General features: G+C 44.7%; 1 protein-coding gene across 2 annotated transcripts in view; it reads right to left on the minus strand.

The window, feature by feature from the left end:
- The window catches only part of abl2 (c-abl oncogene 2, non-receptor tyrosine kinase), a gene marked incomplete at its 5' end in the record, with an annotated part of 34,121 nt that extends 9,198 nt beyond the window's left edge, over nt 1–24,923 (minus strand). The window contains 2 exons of one of the 2 annotated variants that reach the window (XM_080832009.1): nt 1,141–1,305; nt 24,713–24,923. In XM_080832009.1, coding sequence (XP_080688135.1) covers nt 1,141–1,305; nt 24,713–24,923 — 376 coding nt within the window. Of the gene's footprint in view, nt 1–1,140; nt 1,306–4,099; nt 4,284–24,712 lie in introns of those variants that run through there. The other variant, XM_080832010.1, reaches the window with a different exon arrangement.
- Nucleotides 24,924–26,008: the final 1,085 nt, after the last annotated feature.

Below are 26,008 nucleotides of genomic sequence, written 5' to 3' on the forward strand. Positions count from 1 at the left end.
CCAGGCGCGCAGCTAACTCCCATCTCCCTCTGATGTGAGCAGCCCTCCTGTTTATCCACCTGCCAGCATTACAGCTGAAGGGATTAGCCATTAAACGGGCATTAGGCTGGCCGCGAGAGGGGAGGGGTGTGTCTGCGCTAAATCAGCCCCTCTCTTTCTCTCACACACAGTCTCGCTCCTCTGGCTGACTCTGGCTGGTAATTAAGTAGTGCTTTAGTTTTTAAATGGGCTTCTCTTTTCCTGATTAAAATTTAAATCAGGAGAGGAGGATTAAAAACAGGGAGAGAGCCGGAGAGACGAGTTCATTCAGCGTCAGAAGTGAGGTTATTTTAAGCCAGTCCCTCACGGGTGGGTTTCTCTCTTTGATCCCACTTTTTTTGGGGGGGGGGGGGCGTCCAAAGAACAGGCTACATGGGATAAAATGGAATGAAAATGGGACATAAAAAAGGAATGAGAGACAGGCGGCAGAGACATGAGCAGAGATAGAGGGATCAGCTCCGGCTGCCAAAGACTGCGAGTCATCACAATCATCAGCGCCCTGAGGGCCACTCCTTGAGGCACCCCATGAGTGAGGAGGATGGGGAGACTAATAAGAGTAATTACTGTGGTGTTCCTGTAGTGAGAGTTGCATTGCATGATGCTAGAAGTCCAAATCCAGAGTGTGAACTGCCAGTGAGGATACAGTGGAATAAATGTGTCTTCTTTTGTTGTTTTTAGGCCGTACTAAATACTTTAATGTTCATCAAATGTGTTGTTTACATTCACCTTAAGTGAGTGAGAGCTACACCCCTAGAGGTTTGTATGGTCCTATGTCTGATTCTTACGTCCTGGTTCTTAAGGCTAACGAGAGTTAACACAGTCCAACGCCTTTGTAGCAGTATGGATCTTTTAGCTAAAGCCTCAATTGTGAAAAACATGTTTAAGATGATAATATGGCCACTGAGCCATGTTTCCAAGTTAGATTGTAGCAGTTGATTGGTGAAATCAGTGCAAGTTCTTTTCCACAAGATGTCCTACAAGATCAAACAATATGTATTGGTAAATGTACCTAATCTCTGTACTTTAAAACAGTATGTAAAACTAGTGCTGAATGCACTATTAAATTGTGAAGTGTAGGGACAGTCCTCAGGAGATACATACCTTTCGTAATGCTTAGTGTGTTGTCGCCACTAGCGACGAAATCATAAAGTGCAACGAAGAGGTTGGGGTCGCTCTCGGCGGCACCCAGCAGGTTCTCCTTGGAGCTCCAGCGCACGGCCTCGGTCAGTGCCGCTGAGTCCAGCCCAAATGGCCGGTGCAGGGCCTCTGTGGGGACAGAGAGATAAAGAGAGGTGGTGATGAGGTGGCTCAAACGATGGTTGTGAGGTGGTGTGAAGGATGAGGTGATGATAGATGAGCAGAGAAGATGTAGAGAACAACAGAGAGACTTAAGAGAGGACAAAGACCCTTACTCTTCTGTAAGAGGAGAAAAAAATGAGAAGCGCTGAAGAAACATTTGTTTTGGTGGTTCCAAACTGAAATAACAGACCTAATGCCCACCAAATGATGCTAAGAAGATAGTAAATGATCTGGCTTGAAGTAAGAAAGGTAGGAGAGATGAAGATTGCACACACATTCGCTTACTCTCTAAGAAGATTGTTACGGAGAAGGAAGTGACTACAATTAAGCTGAAAGCTAGAAGTGTGTAGGTGAAGGAGAGTTTGGAAGGTCCTTTGAGGATGTGCCAAGACAAAGCCAAGAAAATGTACATTGACCAAGTTAGTATGATGGGAGAGAACTGAAGCTGTCAAGGAAAAGAGGGAGACTTGGAACAGGTGAGAGAGAGATGGAAGATGAGAAAGAGAGAGGAGAGAGAGAGAGAGAGAGAAAAAGAGAGAGGAGAGAGAGATGAGAGAGATGAGAGAGAGACTGAGAGTGTGGCCAGTTGGTCTTTGAGCAGAGTGCCCTAAAATAGTCCGAGATAAGAGGAAAGCGAGAGAGATGAGAGTCGAAAAAGATGGCTGACGAGAGCAATCTCAGTAACCATTAGAAAGTCTTAGAGACGGATGGACAGAGTAAGAGTGGGATTAGTGAGGATTACACAGATCAGAGACACAAGAAGAAAAAACATTAAAACAGGACGAGTAAGAGCTCCTTCGCAAGTACTAGAAAGAATACTGTCCATAAAATAAAAAAAAGTTGAACAGAAAACCATCTAAGCTGTTACCTTTGTTAAGCTTACAGTAAATAAACTCCAACCACAAACCTACACAAACAGCAAACCAAACATCCCTCACAGTCAACCAACATAAATACCAACCTTGGCAAATAAGGCAAATAAACCCAGAGTTGGTTTGACTAATTATTTCAGTATAAGAAACAATCCACACCGCCAGATTTCCTCAAGTTCTCCTAATAGGCCAAACCCCTAGTCTGCTGATGTCCACTATCACTGGATGTCAACTCAAGAACTCTTATCCTTTGCCATGGGGCAGGACAGGTCTAGGTAGCGCCTGGTTTCGACCCGTAGCAGCCCCAAGCAGGGTGCCGGTGCCTGTGGTGGTGGTGGTACCTGAGGGGCAGCCGTAGATGGCATTCTTGACGCTGGCGCAGGGGTGACCGGTGAGCAAGGACCTCTCTTCGTCGAAACTTCTGCTGGGTGGTAGGGTCCTTAGCACCATACTCTGTAGGCACTCTTTCTGATGAGGATCGGATCACTATTTAAGACCTGGTACTCCTGCTACTCGAGAGGTGACTTATCTCTGCTCTGCCAGGAATTCTTTACTCACTGCTTTTTTCCACCCAGAGCCTCTGACTTTTAAATGAATGAGGGGAGTGGCTGGGCGGCGTGGTTGGAAAATTATGAGGGTTTCTTTCTACACCCACACACACGCACATACACACACACAAGTTGGTGCGCAGATACACATGGCTGCGGCTCATGGCTTGCCCCTTCAGCTGTCTTGCAAGCCTGGGCAACTGCTTACAAACACTCAGAGAGTGTGTGAGAGAGAGAGAGAGAGAGAGAGAGAGAGAGAGAAAGAAAGAGAGAGAAATAGAGTGGCAGGCATAGAGAACATAAGCGAAGAGCAGAAAAGGGAGAGAGAAATGGGCAAAAGGAACGGTAAACAAAGACTGATGAGGGGAAGATAATTGGAGAGAGAGAGAAAGAGAAAGACTGTACAGAGACTAACAATTAATTTTCACAAGGCATCTTAAACACATTTCACACTTTACACTAAAACACCCAGCTGAAATACCCATCTCAGTCCATCAATCCAAAGCCCAATCAAGTGGTATGCAGTGACACGTGACACAGACACGCACGTGCACACGCACACACACACACACACACACACACACACACACACACACACACACACACACACACACACACTGTTGCCACGAGAGAGAAACTCTTCATTCAAGTTTCATGATCTAACAAAAATACATAGCGAACATTCCATTCCATTCTCTATTACACACATGTGTGACAGCATGACTAACTGACTAACGCTCAACATAACACTCATTTGACTGCGTACATTTCTTCTGAACTCATTAATGGCCTTAGTGGCATTCTAGTGACATCACTAGAATGCCACTAAGCCCATGTATGCAGTCAAATCTTTCATCACCTTCACCGATCATTAACAACAATCTGAGTTCCATATGGAAACAGCAACTAGGATCTCTATCCAGTCTCTTCAGTGTTCTATCTATTCAACAATAAAATTCCACAGATTATGACCTAAAACAGTCCATGTTCAGTTCAACTTTTCTTAAAACAAGCCTAAAACTGACTTGCGGACACTACATTAACCATTTCTTTGGTGAAGGCAGGCTCATAAATACTTAGTACAGCGAGGAACAGTGAAGTGAAGAACATAGCAAAGAACAACACCACAGGAGTTTGGAGATAAACAGTTAAATCCAACAGTGGCAACCATTACACAACATGTCAACAGATACAGCAGCATCAGCGTCAAAGGCCAGCCAGAACATGTGGGGAACGCTGGTGGTAGCTTAACAACAACCTTACATTGACATCACAGTAGGATAAACACTCTCTCTCTCACACACACGCACACACACATATATGACACAGAGCCTATCCCACCTTTGTTTACGAGCAGAAGGGAATGCAGGTCTTTCCTGTGCCCAGGTCCAGTCACCTGGCTCAGCCACAACTCCCAGTACATGGCCTTGACTTCACAGATTTTCACATTGGTCTGCTTGCAATCCCAAATGAAATCCTTCTGTTCTCCTCGGCAGTGCTGGGTAGTCCCTACTGATGCTTCACCATTCTTTCCCCTCAAGACTTGAGGCAGCGATAGACTAAATGCTACACACAAACACACTCACAAGCCTAGAGTTTACTTGCTCTCAATGGAGGAATACGTTTGATTTTCACACACAGGCTCTTGGAAAAACACACACAAAGAGAAAGGAGTGACTCCTATTAGTTGGGTAAGTTGAGGGAGAAGCCAGCAGCCTCCCCTTCACACTTTGATGTGGCATCTGAAGTCAGAGTTTCCGAGCGAGTGCGGCTGGACGGCTAACCCGTGAGCACACTTCTCCATGGCCAAGGCTGGTCTGGTGGGCGACGACCCCCACCAGGGAATGATATGAGGGAAACTTGAGCTCACGGGACGAGGGAGGGCGTGTGTGTCTATGTGTGTGTGTGTGTGTGTGAGTTTGTGTGTGTGTGTGTGTGGGGAGGGGGGGGGGTCGCTGAGCTATAACTTAACTCCAGAGCAGATGGTTCACTCTCCCTCTGCCATGTGTTAGCAGCCACATGGTACAAAAAGGCAGAGTGATGGCAGAAAAAGAGGAGAGACACTGAAAATAAAGACATTAACTAAGCAATGACTGTCGGGTGTACTGAGAGTAACCTGGGGTTCATTTCTTTACAGTTCACCATCCTGAAACCACATCAGTAGAAAAGCAGCATTTCATCACTGCAATATAAATTCAGAGACGTCCCCTTCAGGAGAAACTGCAATCTAGTGAATTTTCCGTAATCACCTTCTCATCCTGTGAGGTCTGCCAACACACACACACACACACACACACACACACACACCAGAAGTAAAGAGCACCCACCTACTATTTGAAAGCCTGCCAAGTGGGCACAAGACATGAGGTCTTCTGTCAGACCAAAGACAACTTTATTTTTATCCTATAAAAAGAAAACATCTAAGAAACCACAGCAAAGCTCCAGTAACATGAGTGATTCAGGTGTGCTGCCGACCAGCAGAGAGGTTGGCAGAAATGGGTCATTTTCTAACCCAAATGTCCTCCTCTGCTCTTTTCAACGTCTGTTCTCCTCAGGCCCTTCTCTGAGGGGCCCAAACAGAAAAACATCTCCTGCTGCCCATGTATGATCCGGCAGCTGTTACCACAGTTATGACAGCTGTTATGGAGTTCCACTGTATAGGCCTATGCCATATGCCCCTTATACACCGTGTAGTGCATGTATGTATGAGCCCACGTGTATGGAGTGTGTCCCTGTGTGTTTGCCGTTTGGTGCATCAGTGCTGTCCGGAGTGTGCGTGTGTCTACGTGTGCGTGCGCGTGCAAGCCATTTGGTTTGTGAGCTTGTTTGTCATTCAATGCACATGTGTGTCCCATTGCCAGTGTATGTGTGTGTGCACTAAGCTAAACTATTTAGTGTGTGTGTGTGTGTGTGTGTGTGTGTGTGTGTGTGTGTGTGTGTGTGTGTGTGTGTGTGTGTGTGTGTGTGTGTGTGTGTGTGTATACGTATACGATATTGTATGTGTGCTGTTGAGTGTGTGTGTGTTCCATAAGTCATTGTATGTATGCTGTTGAGTGTGTGTGTGTGTGTGTGTGTGTGTGTGTGTGTGTGTGTGTGTGTGTGTGTGTCCATAAGTCATTGTATGTGTGCTGTTGAGTGTGTGTGCATGTGTGTGTCTGTGTGGTGGTATGGCAGGCGTGCGGTTAAGCAGGCGGCTGGGCAGCTCCAGCAGTCACAGCTGTGAAAGTGGTGCGGGCCGACGACACTCCTGCTCAATGGGCACATTCAGGCAGGGGGTGACCTCGCCACTGACGGACCCCCGCACAGCTGTCACTGCGGCAGCTGAAGCAGCGATCAACTATCGCTGCTTGTGTGTGCACCAGTGGTGGACGAAGTACACTAACTATGTACTTAAGTGAAAGTATAGATACCTGGTGTAAAATTTTACTCCAGTAAAAGTAGAAGCATGCACTTTGAATTTCCACTTAAGTAGAAGCATAAAAGTATTTGCCTTCAAATATACTGAAGTATTAAAAGTAAAAGTACCTTAATGAATTATGGTTCTAATGGCCTTTTATCATTTTCACATCAAAGCTCGGGGTCAATCAACTGAGATGAAAATACTACTGTCTATTTAAAAGTGTATAAGCACAAAACATTGATAGCTATCTTTTGCCATTAGGTAAGACAAGTGGTTATGAATTACAAGAGAACAATTATTTAATTTTGCAATTATTTGTAACTCAGTTGCACATTTAATTACACAAAAATGTGAAGTTAAACATAAGCTCCTTTACTATATCACATCTGTCGGTCTGTGTTACCCTTAAACTCATAATTCCTGATTTATGTTTCAAAGTATGATAAATACCATTACAGGAACTAGTTCCACAAAATCAGAGAATGTGGTGTTGTAATAGTTTGTGATGGAGATTAGTGTTAGCAATGATATTCCCTACACAACCCTAGGTACAAAAACAACAACACTTGACCTAGTTATACTGGTGTGTGCTGAAGACTAGTGTTAGCAGTGATACTCCCTACATAACCCTAGGTACAAAAACAACAACACTTGACCTCAGATCAAACTTGAAGAAAAGAGATGTCATTACAGGAACTAGTTTTTGCAGAAGTTGCACAAAATTACAGAGCTACAGTCTGCACCGAAGACTGTAAAGAAATATGCAGTGATACCTTTACCGAGGGAGCTTGTCAAGAACTGCATGATAGAAGTTTGCGACATCTTGTGCCCTTATAAAAGGCAAGCATGTTTAAATGTGAGCCTGAGCAGAAACTCTGTTGATTGTATATGTTGCTTCCATCTATTAGCGTTACGTACCCTAAGTTTGAGCATAAAACAGCCTCAAAATGCAGCAGAATTCAACGTAGCTCACACTCAACGAACGAACCAAACTGACAAAACCGAAAGGACTTCAGAGCAAATAGCGCTAATCCCTGATTGGTGTGATTGTGAACTCACTCTGACCTTTCATTATTTGATTCGCTTTGGGAAAAAGGAACGAGAGGCTTTACTAAATGTAATGGAGTAAAAAGTACGAATTTTCACTTTGAAATGTAGTGGAGTGAAAGTATAAAGTCTTACCAAATGGAAATACTTGAGTAAAGTACAGATACATAGATGTTACTTAAGTACAAGAACGAATTACATTTACTTCTTTACTGTCCACCACTGGTGCGCACACACACACACACACACACACACACACACACACACACACACACACACACACACACACACACACACACACACACACACACACACACACACACACACACACACACACACACACACACACACACACAAACACACGTGATTGACTACAACTGTGAAGGAATAACGTTTTGCCCATATGATTCAGTGGTCTTTGTGAAAGACCAATGAGCCCATTTTTGCATGATTTGCCTGTTGAACCACTTGAGTCATTCAGGCTGAAAAAAAACATCATCAAAGAGCCCTAGAGCAGCAAAAGGTGTACCTACTGGCATAAATGTGGACCTGCTGCTTATTACCACAATGAGGCTAGACCACAGTTCAGTACAACACAAATAACAAATGATCAAAAGGCACCAGGCTAATGAGACCACAACTCCATTTAGCCTTTAGAAGTCAAATAAAGCCGCTTCAGAGGGCCTGAGCAGAACACCACCGTATGGCCAGATGCTGAGGCAGCCTGAACTGTGGCGTAATCTGAATCAATCTGTGACCGGCAGACAGACGGATTACGCATGGCCGGGTGGCTTTGTCAGAGACAGGAGATGTGTGTCAGCTGGCTGTGTGCTGCAGACGCAGATCTAGATGTGCACAGTCAGCCCTGGCTGGCAGGAATTCATTGACGAATAAAAAGATGATCGATCCTCTCTAGGATCAATCCAGTCTCTGTGAGACAGAGGTCAACTACCATGGAGCTAACATCGAAAATGCTTGTTGTTGTTTTTTGGGGGTCACTAAACTCACATTCTGAAGAAACAGAATCAGATCAACTCTTTCTATCATTAAAGGTCATGCAAGTTACTTGTAAACATGACACGAAAATATGTCAGTGATGTTGGTTGACGATAAAATTTTAGATTTCTAACCTAATTTTGTATCTATTTGATATCCTTATCTACCCATGATCTATGCATCTGTCCTCCCTATCTTTTTGTGTGCTTGTGCGTGTGCAACTGTGCATGGGTGTGTAGAGTCTCCTCGTGTTCGCTTAGGCTCTCCATGTTCCCCCAGAAGGCGCAGGCAACACGCCATCGGCTTCCCTCCTGATGAACGGGCGGGCCAACGTCCACGGGAGCTCCCCATGGCACGACAACATATACCTCCAGTCATGTGTGGACGTGACGGGACGTGACTGATGAGCAAGGATGCCAGCTTCAGTTAGACCCGTCTGGCTGTTTATTGGCTAAGTCAAAGATGTCCTTCTCATAGGTCATGATTCCTATTAGCCATGATGGCTGACAAATATGTGATGTGATGATGACCATGATGGCCCTCGTAATGTCAAACCTGGACAAACTGCCAAGGAAGTGCAGTGCTTCCAGCAGTCTCTGTCTGAAGCATTCAGCATTCACCAATGGACTAGCTTGAGCTCTCCACACGCTCTTCTCTCCAAGTTCTGTTTAGCTCCTTTGGCCCTCATTCCAACACGCTGAATCTGTTATGACAGCACAAAGCTCTGGCCAGTCTCTCACTAGAGGCACGTGATTTCACTCTGGGGCTTAATGAGGCACTTTCTGGGCATGGTTAAGTTGATGGAGCACTTTCCGATGGCGTGCTTCTAATGGGATTGAGGAATGTAATAAATGAATGGGACATTTGAGAGACCCCTAGGATCGTGAAGGAAATGACAATAATCCAAACCCTTTTGAAGAATTACTTACCATATAAATGCCAAACTTGTCTTTGATAATGACAGACGAATCAACACATTTCCATTACTTTGTGCAACCAGACTTATGTGTGATAGAAACCACTAACAACATTATATGACATATTATTTATTAGTCTTTTTTTCAAAAGGAATCCTGTTCAAGATTTGAGGAAATAATCTGTTCTGGTCCTATTACAATTAGAGATTGAGAAAATGTCAAATGAAGCACATTAAGACTAAGTGGACAGGGGCAGGCAAAGAGAGAGGATTATCAAAGTAAATAAGCTAACTCTCTTCCACCAACAGAGACAGCTTGACAGACCAATACGTGAAAGCAACTTGATATGCTGCGTCACTTGCGACAGAGCTACTATTACAGTAGCTGTTACTGATGGTGGTCGCTCGTCAGTCATTATATTGGGCAGCAGGGCTGGTGTCTGTCCACGGGTCCTGCTTGCCCAAAAGCGCCTGTGCCAGACCCAATGCCTCGAACTGCCATCACTGGGAACAGTTTCACTGCGCACAAGAGCGAGGGAGGGATCAAGAAAGGGATGCCGGGAGTATTTTTAGCTGCCGCGCAAAACAAAACAATATGGGCAATAAATACCTCCCCAATGATCATAGCTACAAACCAGCAGGACTAGAGGAAGCAGCAACAATGACTTCAGACAATGGCATGTAGGAGAAAGAGAGAGAATAGAGAACGAGAGCAAGACTGAGAGGGAGGAAGAGAGAGGGAGTGAGTGAGGGAGCAAGACCAATAGCCAACGCGGACAAACTCTCAGTGTGTTAATGAGGAGAATGAACATCGGTCTCTTGGCCCGGGGGACAAAGACTACCTTGTTCTACTTTGGTAGGAAGACTGTGTGTGTGTGTGTGTGTGTGTGTGTGTGTGTGTGTGTATGTATATGTGTGTGTATATGTGTTCCAGTAAACACTGAAATAGTGGAGGCACTTGAGTGTGGAGGGACTAAAGAGGGCCAGCCTTGCGTCTGAGTGAGTGAGAGTGTGTGTGTGTGTGTGCGTGTGTGTGTGTGTGTGTGTGTAAACGGGGAATGCGGTAACCCTGAGGCCATGGACCAACAAATAGTGCAGAAAGGCTGGTGGCAAACAAACATGTGTTTATGGCTGGAGGGAGAGCACAAACACACTGCAAATGGGTTCTACAGGGGGTAGGATGGGATGGGGTGAGAAGTTCACGACCACCAAAATCAGGTAAAGTTCACTGAGGGTTTGTTTTGTTGTTATTTATTGCATGGACAGTGCTTATGAAGCCTGACAGACGAATAAAATGTCATGGCTAAAGTAACACATTTTTAAAGCATCTCTTAGTCAACACCCACTTTAAAAGCATGGTGTAAATAAGACTGAAATGGGCTTACAACTTTTTGTTCACTTGCTTTGACTCTTTGAAGAAAAAGCCTGAAATACAGCCAAGAGCTGTAAGAGCTACAAATAAAATAATACCTTTCTCACATATTATTCCGAGCCTTAGCCCATGAAATGAGTAGCATTCTTGACAAATATACTCGATCTTCAATGAAAGTATGTGTTAGAAAAAGGTGATTCACCAAATGAGAACTGTCAATACCTTTCTTCAGAACCATCTTGAGAGGAATTCCAGTCAGCACCCTTCTCTGCACTCATCCTACACTCCTAATGCCACCACCCCCCCGAGCCCCTGCATCAGAATGAGTGAGTAATGGCACATGGCAGCCTGGGAAATGGCCGTAGCTCACTCATCAGCTATTACAGCCACAAGCATCCGGCCTCCAACCTCTTAATCAGCCTCTCTAATGGAGCTTTCAGCGCCCCATCCTCACTGGCCACCATAGCACAGGACTGACTTATGCCCTGGTTGACATTACTAACCCCCTCCCCTCACACACATCCCCGCTTGTCCAGCCAGAGCTGTCCACTGAGTGGAGTAGTAAAACTGCAGTTGAGAGTACCTGAGGGAGGATGGTTAAAGCCCATTTGCTCGTGCTAGAGATCGGGCTGGTGAGTGCAACAGGAGGGGGCTGGGAGGAGTGGACGGTAAGGCAGGGGGGGCTAGGAGGAGTGGTCTGTAAGGCAGGAGGGGGCTTGGAGGAGTGGTCGGTCACACAGGAGGGGGCTGGGAGGAGTGGTCGGTCACACAGGAGGGGGCTGGGAGGAGTGGTCGGTAAGGCAGGGGGGGCTGGGAGGAGTGGTCGGTAAGGCAGGGGGGGCTGGGAGGAGTGGTCAGTCACACAGTAGGGGGCTGGGAGAAGTGGTCAGTAAGGCAGGGGGGGCTGGGAGGAGTGGTCAGTCACACAGGAGGGGGCTGGGAGAAGTGGTCGGTAAGGCAGGGGGGGCTGGGAGGAGTGGTCGGTAAGGCAGGGGGGGCTGGGAGGAGTGGTCGGTCATACAGGAGGGGGCTGGGAGAAGTGGTCAGTAAGGCAGGGGGGGCTGGGAGGAGTGGTCGGTAAGGCAGGGGGGGCTGGGAGGAGTGGTCGGTAAGGCAGGAGGGGGCTGGGAGGAGTGGTCGGTAAGGCAGGAGGGGGCTGGGAGGAGTTGTCCATCAGGCTAATGTGTCAACTCCGGGGCAATCCGGATGACGACGGAATGTTTTGAAAATGACTAGCTTCTCTTTTGAGTTTTTAAAAGGTTTTGCATATATACAACAACATTTTGAGAACTTCTTCTCGTCCACAAGGATTTAAAAAAAATAATAAAACGCTGTGTATCAGGGTGTGGTTGCGGACCTGGTGTCCAGAAAGAATTGAAATAACTGTCGAAATGTAAAACTTACCGGTGCATATTTCAATAACAATCTATGTTACAAACATATTGTGAACTAATCACCCGTCAACACTAGCCTGGATACCAGCCTGAACTCCGCCCACAAAATTTTTGGTCTGGAGATTCAGTCTGGAGTCGAGTTAGTTGGGAGGGTTTAAACGGCCCCGAAAAGTGATCTGACCATTCAAATTGTAAGGGCGGGCTTTATACGTTGATGGACAGATTTAGATAGAATACCGGTATACATCGAACAAAGATGGCGCCGTCTCGGAAGCTTAGTGGGACATATTTTATATGATTTAAGCTATCTACACGACTTGTATATGTCTACATTGACTCGGTTAGTTGTGTATACGCAAAACGAGTGTTGCCCAGGATTATGGGTCTTAACTGAAGCACTCTAGAGCATTATTGATAGGTTATGCTAACGCGTAGAAAAAAAGAACATTCAAACGAATGGTAGCTTCTAGCCTTGAGTGCTAATTAAGTAACGTCTCAACAGATATGACAGCGCATTCATTTTGAAAGAGGAACAGAGAAACGCGATCAAGGCATTTGTCGATTGAAAAGATGTTTTTGCCGTCCTTCCTACGGGATCAGGTAAAAGTTTAATCTATCAGATGGAAATACTACGTTGCTCTGATTGGTTCTAGGTATCCAATTCAGCGAAGAGGAATTTTCTTTCCTGGTTCGTTGAAACACGCCCCATAATCACAGCCCAATAGTCCGGTCTCAGACTCATATTCTGACTAGAATTATGAGTATGACATCGTCAGGCTACGTCAACACAGCAACATCAGAAATGTGCATTTCTAGGCCCAGTAAAGGCTGTTGTGGACAAAGGCAAAAATGCAACAAATCGTTTCAATTGGCAAAAAAAACTCCTTTCACGACCGTCATGTGGACTACTTGTCGGGGAGTCTGTGATGGTGCAACCTTTGGGGTTACAGGTCAAGAAGTCAAAGGTGAACATGACTTTGTTCTCCCCAGCACAATTCAATTACATTTCATTTATATAGCACCAAAACAATGAAATTGTCTTGAGCCCAGGGCCTGAACCCCCTTAGAGCCAGCAAAAAGGTATCTGGGGCAAGGAAAATCTCCCTGTTAATCAGGAACTAGGGTTGGGCGATTTCTCTTTATTTGGCAGAAGACGACGTTTACATTGAAACATCGTGATGGACGATGATATCGTCTCGTCGGGGGGGGGGGGGGGGGGGTTGTACTACTCATGACTCAATAATAATACTATTAATAACCAACATGGTGACAAGCAACAATAAATATTTAGGCCAGCATTAAATATATAATAATAATCTACTAACAACGGCAATGTAATGGTAATACGTTTAAAACTATAGGCTATATTTTGTTTTACTAATGCCCTCTTGCGCTTTGGCGCGCTGCACGTTATAAAAAGCTGCCGTTCCATTCCAGACAAGCAACAATAAATATTTAGGCCAGCATTAAATATATAATAATAATCTACTAACAACGGCAATGTAATGGTAATACGTTTAAAACTATAGGCTATATTTTGTTTTACTAATGCCCTCTTGCGCTTTGGCGCGCTGCACGTTATAAAAAGCTGCCGTTCCATTCCTTTTGGATCTTCGGTTAAAAGCGTCCGTTTTATTCCGTTAGAGAGGCTCATTTCATTTCAACTGTTCAACTGAAATTCAACAGCTGGTAACCTACCATGACGCAGGAGTTGGTTGGAAAGAAGGGCACCACTTTGCCTATTTGGAATTTCTTTGGTTTTGAACCAGATGAGCGTGGGCTGCCAAAATATTTAAATAAATGTGTCTGTAAGATTTGCGCAACTGTGGCCCGTGTTCACCATCCTGAAGAATATGCAATGATCAACGTGTCCGTGCGCTCAGGGAAGTATCTCTACATATGCGCTACCAGCACGCCTTCAGAGAGAGTTTTCAGCACCGCGGGTAGTGTGGTCACCTCAATCTGCAGCTTATTAAAGCCAGACATGGTCAATATGTTGGTTTTTTTGGCCAGAAACATTGACATGTAAATCATTTGGAAATAATAAGGCTGCACTCGTGTCGGCCCTGTAAACCTTTTAAGTTATTACAGTTTAGCGCTTTTTGGTAGGCTTACATGTAAGTCATGCTTTACGTTTGTTTGTTTTATTATTTTCTTGCTCTTAGCCTATATATTTTGTGATATCCGTGAAGTGCATGACGAATTATTTGAAAGCTTTTGCAGTAAAAAGGGTAAATGCCATTGTGTTTCTATTTGTTGTTCAACTTTTAATAAACGTGTTTATATCAACACCTTCGTGTCTATTCTATTTTGTAGCCATTGCACTGAAGTTAATGCTTTCGCTAAAGTTGAACGTCATATTTCTGTTGACAATGAGCAAGTTTCCCGACGCAGGAGCAGGCTTAGTTAACGTGAATAACATGAAATGTTTGACGTGGGAAAAACGAAGAAAAGCTGTAACCTAGACCGGGGGGGGGTGGCATCACGATGGTTACCATCCATCGTGATGGTGGGTCAAAAATGACGATGGATGATGATATTGTCCATCGGCACAACCCTATCAGGAACACACCTTAAGCAGAACCGCCGCACATAAGTGGGGGCCCATCTTCTTAAGGCCACCCTGGTATTGATAGAAAAAGACATTGAAAATGATGTCGATGGAGGCAATTATGAAAATTGCAGGAAAATTCAAGGAGAGAGTATGGAGTAAAATAACTGTATGACAGAGTGGTGGGGGTGAGTAGGTGAAGGCCAAGGGTTTTTACAAGTAGATGAGGTGGAGAGACTACAGCAGCTTCCTACAGCAAAGATAGTCTAGACTAGAAGGGGGAGAAAGAGACAACCTGAGTGGGTAGAGTTCGGCACATTTACTTACTACTTAATGGATATGGTGATGAGGGACAATGTTTCCACAGCCATCAGCATTTGCAAGCAAAGGTCACATATCAGGTTTTAGGGGTGCACGATTCAGAAAATGTCACGATTCGATACCGATTTTTGGGCTCACGATTCGATTCAAAATCGATTCTTAATTCAAAAAAATTGATTCACAGTATGTAAATGTTTAAAACGATTAAAATATTGAATCGCGATTAATCGCACTTTTGTCATAGTTAACTCAAAATGAATCGCGATTAATCGCAAATGAATTAATCGCAAATTTTATTTGAATGCTCTTATCATGGAAAAGTGGATTGGCTTGCTTTATGCAATGTTTTACTTTATTGAAAAACAACATTGCCAAACAGGGCAATACAAAATAAAATTATAAAGTGCACATTTCAGACTCAGCCTATAGTACAGTTAAACCATGGCTTAATATTTTCTTTTTTTCAAGTTTGCTGTGAACATAGAAGTCAGGCCTCTTATTTCAAAAACAATGAACCGTAACAGTTAGGTTACCAATAAAAGGTAAGCCTACTACTTCTTTGCTTTCAGCCAGCTGCCTGTTCCCATTTTCAGACAACAGTGAAGCTTGCTTCTTTTGCACAACACAACTTTTAAAGGTAAACTTTCTATTCAGAAGCTTTTTATCAACCATTTCGAGGTATCGCGCTCACCATCACTCAAACCGTAACTTTAACCTACTACACAGTTAGCGAAGAACGTTAATCTTAGGAAAAAAAAATATATATATATATTTTTAATATGAATCGATTTTTGGAATTCTATGAATCGATTCTGAATCGGAAGCACTTGAATCGCGATACGAATGTGAATCGATTTTTTTGCACACCCCTATCAGGTTTCATGTATCTAGTTTTTGGTTGTCCCTCCCCATCTCTGCTTTTGGGACAGCAAGTATCATCCTCACAGAGGGTTTGCCTTGTCAGGATAGATGAGGTCTCATCTACCAATAACGTCCACAATTAAAATTGGGAGTCCATCCTCTCACAAAATGCATGGGGAACAGGAAGAATTTAGAAATGACTTGGAAATCTTGTCTTAAAGCGATCTGCTAACTTTCTAGAATATTTCCATCCCGTCATTCGGTCTACCCTGTTATGAAATATCCCGCAGTGCCAGCCAGAGTTGTCAGAGCTGAACCACAGCACAGGCAAGGCTGGGCATGTGCAGCAGGAGCACCCATACAGGCTGCAGTTTATAGACACAGATAAACAACCACTGATTAACTCACAATTACACAATTACCACCACAGTGTCTCAGTGATGCAAGAAGGGCACGTCTTAAGGGGAATTATGGGGGTATTATAGGGAATGAATTGCAAGTGTGTATGTCGAGAATTGTGCAAATCTCAATCTGTCTGCGTGCAGATTTGTAGATGTGTAAAATCATTTCTAAATGTGTTTTGAGATTTGCAAGCGTATTGAGCTTTGTAAATGTGTACACAAATCTGTGCTGTATAGATCTGCAAACCTGTAAATGCATACATAGGTATTAATGGCTAATTCACTAGTTTCACAAGCTGTAAATACAGGCAAGTCATCAGTTACAACTTAGTCAGAACTCTAAATTGGCTGCTGTTTTAGACATGATATTTGCTACACTACTGCCGTGGTAGATTTTCAAATGTGTGTGGAGAGTTGTCTGACAGTGTCTCATTTACCCCAAGCTGATGTATGTCACTGTTAGTCACTTTCCTTACACACACGGAATCTGAAAACACATTTACAGATTCCTGCACACTTTTGCAAATGTCTCGCAAATCTCCACACACACTTGCAAATAATTGTGCTACAATAACACCCCCACAGACACATTTCTGAAACACAAGACCATCTGCAACAGTGAATGCCAGTGTCTAGTGGAAAGTTTCAACACTCAAAGTGTAACAAAGACTTGTGGGTTGCCTTCAAGAAAACTGCGTCAATTTCATACACACATTTGGTTTTAGAGCGATGGTGAAGTCACAAACGCTTAGGTTGCATCACTGCTCCCTCTGCAAAAGTTCCTCTGACACGTCCTGCATTGCAGTGGGTTTGTGTGGTTTGAAGATTAAACAGGCATCGGAGGGAAAAGCTTTCAGAAGGTGATGAATAAGCCAGGACTGAATCAGCTCACGCTGCAGCCTGCCATTAGCAGACTCTTGGTCTGTGACAATCACTCTGTTTATTCAATGGGTTGTTTCCACTTAGCACCTCGCTAGGATTGTGAAAGTGTGTGACTGGGAGAGACTGCACCAAAGGGTCCGTCACTACGAGATGTGTGTGTGTATGTGTGTGTGTGTGTGTGCGTGTGTGTGTGTGTGTGTTGAGCAGCATCCACCACAGGGACTTGATTTGAAAAGACTTCCACAAACCACAAGCTCATCTATCCCTTTTCATCTATTTCTATCAAATCCATCCACCACCACGTTCTCTGCATCTTATCCTGTCACAGCCACATTCTACACCCAGCAGTCTTGCACTATTCATTGGCTGTACAATCCAACGGGGCAGGCCTTTTCTTTTCTTTTCTTCTCTCTTCCCCTCCCCTCCCCTCCCCTTCCCTCCCTCCCTCCCTCCCTCCCTCCCTCCCTCCCTCCGACACTCCTTCTGCAGTCTGCCACTACACAGGTCTGCTTGCACAATCCAATAGAGAGAACCATGCTCACCTCTCCCTCTCTGACTAATTCCTCATAGCGGCCTCATCAAAGCCTCAGGATAATGGCGGTTCCTGCCATGCCTCTCTTAAATGTCGCCACCTTGCTGCAGCGGCCAGGCCCTTTGGTTATGGAACACACAGCGGTTGCCACAGCAAAGCAGACGGCTCAGAACATCTAAGGGGTGGCTGCTGGTGAGGCTTGCCGACCGTGGTTTTATTAGATTAATCACAGCTCAGCCACTCCACTCCCACGTGTCTCTAACCCTCAACCCCCTGTCCACCACACACTCAGTTTGACTCCAATACCCAAGGCCTGTGATAAGGGTTTTCCCCATAGGAAGAGTTTGCCTATTGTTACATTATCAATTTCTCAACTATTATCAAATTACTGATTTGCACTGAGGGAGAGAGCAAAGATGGTGCCACCAAACTACAAGCATAGTTACAACAGCTTGGTCTGCTACATCTCTGACTACCTGAACAGCAAGCTATTGAAGTGTTTGATCCAACGCTTTTCAATATAATTTTAACCAACAATGATTGATTTCATCCTTGAACCAAAGGAATCCCTGTGGATTATGCCCAGACAACAGTGAAAGCAGTGAATTATAGGGTCTTGAAACAGCAGGATAGTCGATAAAATATCTCCAGAGTATTCATTAGATATGGAATACAAGGTGCATTAAAGTGGCGTCCACAATTCTCACCCAATTCACTTTCTGTCAAATTCAGTTTCTCATAGTCTTCTAGCTGTCTTCCACCTTTTAATAAGCCATACAGCAAGTGAAAAGGCTAGGCTACCTAATAGAGGTTGAATTTGCCACAGAGGCGACGATACAATTTATTTGGGCCACAATACGATATTATTGCGATTCATTACATTTTATGATACAGCAAGTATTGGGCTTCAATTATGTGATTCATAATTCTCTGCAGTGAAAATTTGTTGCGACTCTGACATCCGCTCCAATTTCCGTTGCAACGCAAGAGAAGAACAAGGTCTTGTACCATCTTGTGGACTTAAAAAGCAATCAGAGTTGATGATGTATCAAACTAAACTTTAAATCATAATATTAAATAAATTAATGTCACGATATTTGGCACAGCAGTCGATATAACAGCGTGCCAGCGTGCGACACAGTATCGATATTTTCTCCCACCTCTTCTACACTGACGTCAACACTAAACAAAGCTGAATTTTTTTTTATAAGACAATCGTAATCATTTAATTTCATTTAATTTAATCTGTGACCACATATTGTCCTCATCGCCACACTGATGTTTTCTAGCTTGACTGATGGGCATGTGGAGCTAGTCTTTCCCTGAGATGTTCTTGTCAGATGTAAAGATCCTGCACGTTAAAGAGGGGGAAAACGTTGGTTGTGTTTAATTGCTCCCACAGATAAAGCGACTAAGCTCCGAGCTCGTTAATGAGATTGCTACCACAGGGAGGGGAGGGCTCTCTAAGCTGATGAGCAGAGGTTCAGCGTTCCAGGCAGGACATAGAGCCAGCAGGAGACGGATCTTGCTGAGGCAGACATGTATTCAATGTACATCATACATGCCTAGAAAATGTGGAGGAACTTGGCTCAAATGGTGGTGGAAAAGACCGAAAAAACAGCAGAAAAAGTTTGAAGTTGACAAGGACAAGCTTTAACTTTCCAAACCATTCAACACTTCTACATTAGGTGTACCTTAAAATCAGAGGCTGTAAACTGGAAGAGATGCTGATTGCCAGGATTTAAAAGGAAGATAATGTATGTATGACACATTTCCTTGAGGCACTTTTTCGATTTGCATGCCTACATTAACCTGTCAGATGGCATCTTGCATTTTGCAATACCAAAAGTGCTTCATGGTACCATTTTGCCTAAATCAAGCCATTACACACCGGACAGACACACACACACACACACACACACACACACACACACAAACACACAACACAGATGACTCTTACCATGCCTCCCGATTCATAAGCAGCCATGGTGATTTGTGGTGTTTGATGATGATGTGTCAGTGTCACAGTTAACACAAGCGCTCTCTGAGGCTCTGCAAACTAGCCTGTGTGCCGCCTGCCACTGAGCCAGATTGGAAAAGTGGTGGTGGGGGTGGGGGGTGTTGAGATTAGACGTGGGAGAGGACAGCAGCCAGGCAGGATTATCCTCTCCACTCAACTACAGGCTCAATATCCAACCCACTGGAGAGGAGAGGAGAGGAGTGGAGAAGAGAAGAGAGCTAGCCAAATAGAGGAGGAGAAGAAGATGAGGAGATTATACAGAAAGGGCCATGACAAGTGTATGGGAGTCATGCTGAAGCTGAAGAGAGGGGGCGAGAGTGAGAAAGAAAAAGGGGGAGTGAGAGAGAGAGGGGCAGAGAAAGAGTGCAGGGAGAAAGGTGATAATACAGTGAGCAGCCAACAGGAGCTGAGTGCCTGGCTCAGTGTAGCAGAGCTTGGTTTTCACCCCCATTCACAGCATCCAAGCCACTCAACAGCTGTCCTGGCCTCTATCACACTCACTCACTCACACACACACACACACACACACACACACACACACACACACACACACACACACACACACACACACACACACACACACACACACAAGAAAACACTGCATGAACAAACAGTAAATCAGAAGCGGTGATCGTTTCAGACGCCCATCAGAAAAACAACGATTTGAGCAGCAGCCTCAGGGGAAGCCATGACCTTGGAGATAACATCGGCTGCTACATACGACAGCAGCTACAACCAAACCCCAGGCATCCCTAGTTTGGGACAGACAAAAAGGCAAACACACTGGGCTGGATCGCTCAACTGCCATAGACAGGGGCCACACAGGTGTGGGTAAGCCAGCAGCACTCACTGGCATGGGCACACAAGACCGAGCTGCCACAGATGCCAGCGGGATGTGATGGCATGTTGGCATGTCATGCACACACTCACTAACACCTCGAGTTGGAGAGAAAAATTCAGGCTACGCAGATGCAGGGGCAGTCAGAACAGCCGGTGGGGTAATAGAGCTCCCCCTGGTGGTTTGGGGAGGCAGAAGGCAGGAGTGCTCCTTCATCCCCAAAACAATCACACACACAAACTTTCTAAATGCAAATCTAAATTGAAGGCAGGAGAGGGGAAAAAAAGACATTTGTTTGGTTGTTATTGTCAAATGCTGCGCGTGTGTGCATGTTAAAAATATTTTGTGGATTTATCTAATCCAGTTTCAAGTCCAATGCAAATCAGCTTACACATTATATCATGGAGACTGTATTTGCCCTTGAGCTTTCCCACTGGCAATGGGACAATTTTGGGTTGGAAGCGCCTCTGTGCGTGCGTGTGTGCGTGTGCATGCGTGTGTGCGTGTGCGCGTGCGTGTGTGTGTGTGTGTGAGTGTGTGTAAAACAACTGCTGCTGCTGCTACTACTGCTGCTGCTGCTGCTGCTACAGGGTATACACACAAACACACGCGTGAGGTTTTGCTTGGCCTAATTAGGCCTGTCAAAATGCATTTCCCCCACAATTACACACTGCGCAAAAACTTCACTGTTTGTACAGCTTTGAAGCCCGGCGCTACGATGAGTGGGAATACACACGCATGAATAATAAACCGTCGGCAAAGATTCCAGAGCCGGTGCTATACTCGGCAGCTTTCCCCCTGCTGAATATTACATTAACAAAGAGGTTTACCCTACTCCTCTAAAGGTCGTGGGGTCAAAGGCACCAGGCTCTGCAGCTCTCTACTGTCATCTTGATAGAATGATCAGAATGCGCCTTCCAGACAAAAGAAGTGGAATGCATTGAATAAATGAGTAAACACTGACTGACCGAATAGGGTTGCAGACCTGGTGACCTCACTAAGGATAAGGGAGAGGGGGGTTACCGGGTGGGGGGTGGGGGGTCCTGCTGAGTCACCTTGTCTGTGGAGGGCATGGGAGGTCGTCTGGGAGACTGAGGCTGGCTGGCTGCCGCTGAGGAGGTTGAGTCAGCGCTCACAGACTCCACACCAGACACGAGACACTCTTCTTGGGAGACAGGAACTGTCAAAAACCATCCCCATCCCCAATGTCAAAGCCACAGGCATGCCTAAACACTCACTGTCCTTAGAAATAGGCCCTCACTCACCAACATATAGACGATGTGTAGGGCAGCGCTCTCTTACTGATAGAGATGCACAACCCTTTTGAGACAGCAGTGCATAACACAGTAACTAGCAGCCTTCCCCACACAATCACACACACACAACCATGGAGTTCAATCACACACACACACAACCATGGAGTTCAAGGAAAAGAAATATCTCAAGTGGCCGCACACTGGAAGAGGAAGCGTTTATCTCCAGAGTGTGATGGCGCCCGAGTTCAAGGGGAGTGACGGGAAGACACATGAGGATCTGCTTTTGTGTCCAAAACAGGAACTTCAGTGTGACAGCACAGTAACAGATGTGCTGATGGAGAGGGACAGCAACATCCTGTACGATGCATAGTCTAATATGCGCATACACACCACACACACACACACACACACACACACACACACCCACACACACACACACGCACGCACGCACACACACTCTCTCTCTCTCGCTCTCTCTCTCTCTTCCTCTCTAGTGACCTCATCAAAGCATTCTATCAACATAGCCAGCCTGGTGACATCAGCACCACTTCAAATCACACTCATACATAATTGACTCCAAGCAATCCCTGAATTGTTAATGGACAACGCCAAACTAAGATTCCTCACAAACCTGCTCCATCAGTTAGGTGCACAGAAAGACCCAGGAAAATGGCGGTGCTTTTGTTTTCCCCCTCAAATGCCAGATAGCAGAGAAAGCAAATGTTTATTTGACATACCAGTTACCATTAGAGTTCAAGGGGGTCTTGGAATCACTGCGGGCACTGGCACTGTAGAAGCTGTGCTTGACATTTGATATATATTTACAGCATAGCAGTCAGGGTGCCCTTTGCTAGCCTGCCTCTGAACCAACTGAAGGGTTACATTGCAGAGATGTGACAAGTCTCTAAGAGGCTGTGGGAGAGAGTGAGGGATGGAGAGGGAGAAATGTGAACGTGAGGAAGAAATGAGAGATGGAGGCATGGAAGAAAAAGATAGAAAGCATAGTGAGTGAGAAAGAGAGAGAGAGAAGGAGGGAGATTAGGGGAGAGACAAATGAGGGCATGAGGAGGAGAAAAAAAACTGGATGAGTGTCTCTCTCTGACATCCCAATCACATCTCATAGCTGTGTCAGCTTTGACTGGTCCACCCTCGGGGGCAGGAGGCCATAGAGAATCAGATCCACTGCAGAAAGACAGAGATGGAGCGAGGGAGACACGGTCACAGAGAGGAGAAGTGGTGTCTGCATTATTTGTAGATTAAGAGCATCACTGCTGAGCCTTCTCAATATGGAATTATGCCCTTATGCCTGCCCACTGGAAAGTCAGACCACAGACATGACATACATCCACACAAACACATGCTTGCCAGGAGACCTCTGCTTGTCTCAAGGGCTTGCCGATCAGCGATGCTATTTTTGACAAGTTCATACCAACCCATCTTTTTAACCAATACTCAATTTACACCAATGACCTCTTAAGGAGAAGGTTGAGAGGGCAATGACAGAGTGGAAAGGGTGTATTGTCTGGATAGCTTCATAAATAACATAAACAAAAGCATTGAAAGTCATGTGTTTTATGCTCTTTTTCAGCAACAGAGAAATCCCTAATCTTGTTTAAGCAATCTAATTTAAAATCTGTTGTCACAAACTCTATTTTTGGGCGGTCGCTCTTACGGTTACGGTTTGGGCCCGTCAGCTGTATATGCTCTGGGTGTCCATCTGGGCATTTCAGTACTTGAATGGTGTCTGAAAACACCAGCGTCATCTCACAACTAACTGCAGCTACCTTTCAGTTCTCACGAATGAACCAATTTTAAGTCAAAGAAAGTGACAACCTTCCTGTTATGAAACGTAAGAGATGGGTCTGATCTTATCATCTGTTCCGAGCATCTCCAATTTATCATAACCCATTACGCGTCACCATCTTGCCGAAATCATGGCCCTCTCATACACACATCAAGCATCCCGGCCAGTGAAGACTGAACGTAACCATTTTCGAACAGATGTTTCACTCCCGTTACAGCCAGGCTATCCTTTCTTCCTAATACCAACTGATACTCACAACTTTGGTTTAACGATTGATTATGCACACAATTCAGGGAGCTAGCTTCCATCTTCATCTTACATATCGTCGGCTTCCTGATGAAACCTGCTATCCACCATTTTGCCCGAAATGAGATTAAACATCAGAGTGGACCAAAATCAGATGGGGCATATCCTGATAAAACCTGCAATGTCAATCTTAATTTTGTGGGGTAGCAACGACACAATAAAGAAAAATGCTTAATCCTTTCTTCTAATATATGCTGTGATGAAAACTGCTATATCCCAATTTGGTTAAATGTTGGTTACACCTTTGACCCAAGTTGTCGCAATGAAGCCTGTCATGATATAAAGTAGTATAAAGAGTTATAAAAAGTGATCTGATTGGGTCATACTGAAGTTATGATGAGATCTGGCATTTTACAACCCCTTTAAAAAACTGCTATATCCACAAAATATATGTATATATACAGAATAAAAACCTGCTATCTCCCCTAACTCTGTCCCAAAATGCAACATTTTGATAAAAGTTGCATTTATTGATTAAATCCAGCACACATCTCTAAATTAAATACAATATTGATGGTACAAGTCAAATTTCTCCATTGCCTTAGATTGCCTCCATTGACTCTCTATTGAATCAGTTTTTTGGCTTTCCTGAAAAAAGGTATAAATGCACATAGCAGGTTTCATCAGGAAGCCGACGATATAACCACTTGGATAACAGCTGATAGATACAGCTCGACAACTAACAACATCAGCTTGCATGGGCACATTTACGTAGAGTATGGTGACAAAGTGGAGCTATTTGCCAATTGGAAAGTGACTATGCTGGCTGGTAACATTAGTTGCTGGCGAGTGAGCTATACAGGCGAGGTCGATAAAGCACCGCATGCTGCGTTTTGCGATAGAGTGTTGACGTTGCTGTGCCAAGCATACACCTCGTTAACTTAGTTATCATTTTCTTGCTATTTCCGCTAGCAAACGTTCATGTACCGTTTTCCTGGCTAGGATAGGATAGCCAGTGCGCTAGGAAAAGGGAAGTCCAGATGTATTCACCGGCCAGTCAGGGTGCCACACAAAAGGCTGAAGACAATGCCATACCACTGAAAAATAAAGCAATTACCTGAGTGTTGAGTGAATATATTAAATCCCGGCTCCGACAAGGTAGCAGCAGCTGTTCTCCCTGGTGGCGTTCCGGTAGTCGCGACTTCTTTAGGTCTCCTCCCGGAGCCACTCGCTCGACTTGCTTTCCCAGGGTGCTGCAGCTGCGAGTGCGGCTGCGGTTGGAGTCCTGAAGAAGCCCCCTCACCCATGCGTCCAACCTGTTGTCCCATTTCTCTATGAGTTATATGTTACAATCCCTGGGACGTCGCAAGCCAACCCACCGCCCTCTTGGATCACATCCCCCAACAGAGCGAAGGGGGCCTATTCAGGAGTATTCTTCGACCCCTCTGTCCGGGCTAGACAGCTATCCTTGCTAGCTAGCAAGCTACTCGCTGTCCTAGCAAGCTTGCTAGCGTGATAGCTATCAGTATGTGCCCACCCACCTCACTTGTATTAGCAATTTTAGACAAAGTGTCAAATTTGCAGGCGACAGCTTAACGGCATCTATAAACGGAATCACCAGTGAGAACTGTTTTCTGCTGTAGCCCAGAGTCGGTGTGAAAATAAACCCTTTTAGGGTCGTCTAGATTCGCTCCAGCCACTACGCGCCCCCTCTGACGCCGCCATCTTTACCGCAGAATCAGTGTGCAGTCCTACCAGTGAATCTTTCTGAATGAATCCCACAATGGGTGGCGTGCACCGAGTCACTGTCGTCTGATTCATTTGAATCGCTAACATAGGGATGCTGAGAGTAGTCGGAGTGATATGGACAATCAGAACTGACATGCATGAAACCTGATACAATTATGCTATTTTATGCTGATTGTACATCTTGCAGCCTACACGAAGATTCCTCACAGGTAATTGATACATGGTACAAAAAATAGGCCTATATAAGTTCATAGCCACAAGAGGCTAAAGACCCCATGGAAGCCTAATGTAAGTAGGTCGAATTTTGAGTCCTTATGGATTTTTGCTTAGAGAAAGGTAGCCTTATTCAAGACACAATATAATACGTGCTGGTGTTTTCACGTAGTAGTCTATTTAGATTTAAATTCTTTACTTTTTAGGAACAGCCCTGAAATACACAGAAGTGGAAAAAAAACAGAACGATGGATCCCTCACGAGAGTTACAATGGATTGCCAAAAAGTAATGTATTTATTGTGGTATTCTGCAGTTACTGACCATCTGCTTTCTTTGAACATAAATTGGCAGATCATAAAAGGCTAGGTCCACCAAAGTGACAAAGTAAGAAGAAGCCAGATTGTTCAGCCTGAATACATCATACAGAACAAACCAATCATATTTTGCCAT

This window comes from Sprattus sprattus (genome assembly GCF_963457725.1).
Source record: "Sprattus sprattus genome assembly, chromosome: 2".
NCBI classification, from domain to species: domain Eukaryota; kingdom Metazoa; phylum Chordata; class Actinopteri; order Clupeiformes; family Clupeidae; genus Sprattus; species Sprattus sprattus.